Below are 4,513 nucleotides of genomic sequence, written 5' to 3'. Positions count from 1 at the left end.
TGGGTTATTAATCCTACCAAACTTTTCCATCCAAACATGCAGTAGGGAATTAGCTGCTCCATCAGCTAACCCCATGTCATCAAATTCACATGTCATCCATAATTTCAGAAAATAATGTTTAATGCATGTTACTTTTATTTTACCATATCTTGTGTAAAAACTCAAGGAGAAAATGATCCAGGATTCTTGCCTGATTTGTTAGGATTCAGTTCTGGCTCAATTTAGTTCACTGGTGAATGAACCCTGTGATATTTCTTAGAGAACAACTTTTCTTTATTGTAGGTTGTTTTTGGCTGCCCTGTAAGATATCATTTAAAAAATAATGTAATCATGTTTGCCTTCTTATATGTATGCTTGATCCGTGATCGTTATGTATACTTCTTAGGTATGCTTGATCTGTTTTCTATCAAATAGTAACACGATGGTGTACAAAATGGTATTTATGATTGATGTTGTCTACATACAAAACATTAAATGACTCACAGATAGCCTGTTGTACAGGTTGTCTGGGCCGTGGATTCCAAGAAATTTAGCGTGATGCATCAGGAGCATATTGATAGATCAAGAACGAGAACACCTCTCAGAATTGAAGGACTACAATAACTCATCAACAGGCAATTCCCATCATTCCTAAACAGCTGAAAAGGAGTTGAAAAATGGAATTGACCTTCGTGTCCTTGCATTTGCACGAGACCCTTTCTACAGCTTGAGCTTTAGGTCGGTCATAACATGAAAAGGACCCGTAAAAATAATGCACGTTGAAAAAAAAGGCACCGCTGAATTAAAATCAAGGACGTTGTTGTCTGCTGTGTCTGCTGTGCTGTATAGACTTAAACGAGTGGTGATGACCGTTCACCAAGGGATTTCTTGGCCATCCCATGCGAAGAACTTGCCGTTGTCGCTTTTCTTGACGTCGTCAATGATGGAGAGAAGTTTCTGTACAGAGAACTCTCTCGTGAAGAGCTTACCCTTGGGGACATTTCTCTGAAATGGCCGTGAGAGGTCAGTGTCCACGGTTCCGGGATGTAGCAGGATGCAGGCAATGTTGTCCTTCCTGCCAAACTCCACTGACACTGTCTTGGTCACTGCATGAATGAGGATTGAGCAACAAACTTCAGTAAGCAAATTGTGACAAATAAAATTTCGATAGCACACAAGCGTCAGGTTATTCAAGATAGAATAATGCACAGCACTTCGGATGAGCGTAGATTACTGTGATTACAAGATTAGTGCGCATAGCAGGATTGTTAAAAACTCAGGACAGGTTAATGGAACAGTACATCTTGGTGTCCACTTACACTGATTCAGTGCTGTTTTAGAAGCTCTGTATGCATGCCAGCCTCCCAGGGCATTGTCTCCTATCGAACTGACTCTGGCGCTCATATTTGCAACCAATGCGAATCCTCTCCCGGTCTCGGAGCGGCCTCCAACCTTCAGCAATGGCCACATGTGCTGACCAAAAGGATGAATTGAGACTCCATTTAGTATCAGTGAAGTCGCAGTGAACGACCGGGAAGCAGAGCAGAGTGTTGATACAACCAGAACAAGAAACAGAAAATCGAAGCAGCCTACTGAATTTCACCTTGATCACTAAGATAGGGCCGACTGCATTCACCTCATATGCCAGCATCAGGGATGACTTCTGAACCTTGCTTAGTGTAGTCTCTGTGACAGGGAAGTTGGTTTCAGATAAGGTGCTAGGGAACTGATGCTTGCTGAATTTTGGATGCTGTGCTCAAACGTGATAAGATAAGAGGCAGAGAATCCACCTGGGTGTATCACGTTTGGGATCGAAAGGATGCCGGTGGAGTTGATCAGCAGGTCCAGAGAACCATGGGTCTCTGTAATTGAGGCCGCGGCTGCCTGCAATGGAAGAATCAGATTTTCTCATTTTCATACTAAGCTAGTGCAAATAAGTGGAATCAGTTAGCAATGTGGGCAAAATGCATCAGGTCTTCAGTCACGATGACAAATAGTAGGAATGTTTCATGAGCATTTCCTCTGACTACTCTCTAATAAAAAAAAAACCATGGTTGCAGCATTGCTGACCAAAACTGAAAGGCTATGCGCGTACGGCGTACCTCTATGGTGCTCTCGTCGGTGACGTCGAGCGGCAGCAGGGTGAGGCGTCCGGGCGCGTGCTCCTCCTTGAGCTTCTGGAGCTCGGCCGCGGAACCCGGCGCGCGGCACGTGGCGACGACGCGGCCTTCGCCGCTTCTCCGCAGCAGCTGCCGCACCTGTACCGGATCCCCAGAGCGCGGAACGCGTATCAGAACGCAATCCAGTATGGAGGAAAGTAGGAAACGGAGGGGGCGATGCGGGAGAGAGAGAGGGATGGGGGTAGGAGCAGGCGGGGCGGACTCACGAACTCGAGGCCGATGCCCCGAGACGCCCCCTGCACCATGGACACGCCGCCGGCGCCCGCGCCGGAAGCCGAGGCGGAGAACGCCCTCGCGGCCACCGCCAGCCTCACCATCGCTCCCCTTCTCACCGACGGATCGGATTCGGCCTCAGCCCCTCTTCTTCCTCCTCCCTTTCACGGATTCACATCGATCTTCGATGCAAATTATTCAATGCAACAAGATTGGATTGAAAAGATGGTTGCAGTTGGTTGGATTGGGAGGTAATGGTGGCGTCCGTGCTCGTGCCCGCCTCGGAGATTCTCATGGCTGGATGGCGCTACACGTATTCCTTCCCTACTCTCTCAGGACTCGCGCACACACGGGAAAAGGGAGCCTCGTGAGCAGGCCCATAGCAATCGAGCATAGAGTGGGCCTGTGTGCGCATACTGGGCCCACCAGCTACTTTGAGACCTTGTGAGGCCCAGACGCATTTTCGCGCCATTGCTCTCGGTCTCTGCTGCTGTTTTTTTTCCATCAAAAAGAAGCATCCGCGGCCTAGATGTTAAAACGTACCAGGAGGATATCGGATCTTTCAAATATTTTAACATTCGGATCCATACCTATTACCACCACTCCTCACAATAACTGATGATCAAATACGATGCTACTCCCTCCGTTCCAAATTATAATTTGTTTGACTTTTTTTATCCCAAGTTTGACCACTCGTCTTGTTCAAAAAAATTATGTAAACATAGTCAAACTTAAGTCATTTTTGAAGAATTTTTGTTAATAAAGCAAGCCACAACAAAAGAAGTGATATTTAGCATAATTTTTTGAATAAGACGAGTGGTTAAACTCGGGATAAAAAAAAGTCAAACGAACTATAATTTTGAACCGATTTAGTACTATTTTATATTCTATTTTATATTCAACTATACGAATACTTTATTTGAACGTTTACTACAGATCTCACATTCACTATCGGTTTTTAAGAAATCGGCAGTATCCAACACTAATAGGACCAACTAACACTGGTATTGGGTCATCACTGTCGGTTTGTAGCTAAAACCGACACTGATGCTATCGTTGTCGGTTTTAGCCAAGAACCAACACTTATATTGGGTCATAACTGTCGGTTTTTTAAACCGACAGTGATATGGTATCAGAAAACTTTTATAACTTTATCATATGATGTTCGATGAAGACGAACTTTATATCAAAATTGTAGTACTCTACGAGATCTACAACTTTGTAGTTTAAACTTTTTTGATTTGAGATCGTTTGGATGTCTAAATATACACCACAAGAGTTTATAGATTAATACAAATGAGTCCATATGCTCTATAGTCATATGTGAATGTGCAGTGGTAGTTAAGGATCTTGGATGGAGAAGTGACAAAAACAAAAGTTGTAGATATTGAAAAGTTATATAACTTTGTAGTTTACAAGTTTCTTATTCGAAGTCGTTATGATGCCATTCTATTTGATTCGCAAGATTTCATAGAAGTTAATACCAACTCAAGGCACATGTTCCATAGTAATAGGTGAGTGTGTAGTGGTATTTGAGAATCTCCTATGAAGAAGCAATCAAAACAAAATTCATAGATCTCGAAAAGTTCTGCAATTTTGTAGTTTACAACTTTTTCATTGAAACCATTTATCTAACAAAAATTACGTTTAATTTCTCAAATTTAAAATTTGAATTTTTCAAACGACTTCGGATGGAGAAACACCAAACACAAAAGTTGTAGCTCTCGCAAAGTTGTGCAACTTTGCCGTTGACAACTTTTTAATTTGAAATCATTTATCCAACGAAAATTACGGTTGAATTTTCTCACATTTGGAATTCAAATTCTTCAAATGACCTCGGATGGAGAAATGATCGAAACCAAAGTTGTAGATCTTGAAGAGTTATAATACTTTGTAGTTGATAATTTTTTTATTTAAAATTGTTTAGGGTCCCAAATACTCATTTCAAAATCAGATGAACATAAAATGGCTAGGACAAATATCTCATTTGGACACAAGCATCTCACAAGTGGAGTGATTAGGGACTGAAGACGCGAAGCAGGAGGTCAGGGATTCGAGCAGTGATGTCAACCCTCCATCAAAATCTAGCAGTGAAGGGAGGTTTTAAACCGACAGTGATGTGAAGAACTGGGATAGTGATT

General features: G+C 42.7%; 1 protein-coding gene across 1 annotated transcript; it reads right to left on the bottom strand.

Annotated features, from left to right (window-relative positions):
* Positions 1-532: 532 nt before the first annotated feature.
* On the bottom strand, positions 533-2,691 carry LOC136505396 (uncharacterized). The gene is made up of 6 exons (XM_066500548.1): positions 2,366-2,691; positions 2,082-2,237; positions 1,770-1,863; positions 1,583-1,665; positions 1,299-1,452; positions 533-1,085 (listed from the first exon to the last, which is right to left on the bottom strand). Exons 1-6 carry the CDS (start codon positions 2,474-2,476, stop codon positions 853-855), a joined length of 831 nt encoding a protein of 276 aa, XP_066356645.1. The 5' UTR covers positions 2,477-2,691; the 3' UTR covers positions 533-852.
* Positions 2,692-4,513: the final 1,822 nt, after the last annotated feature.

The sequence above is a fragment of the Miscanthus floridulus genome, chromosome 14, assembly GCF_019320115.1.
Source record: "Miscanthus floridulus cultivar M001 chromosome 14, ASM1932011v1, whole genome shotgun sequence".
In the NCBI taxonomy this organism is placed as follows: domain Eukaryota; kingdom Viridiplantae; phylum Streptophyta; class Magnoliopsida; order Poales; family Poaceae; genus Miscanthus; species Miscanthus floridulus.
The sequence above is the reverse complement of the archived record's forward strand: the minus strand, read 5'-3'. Positions and strand labels throughout refer to the sequence as shown.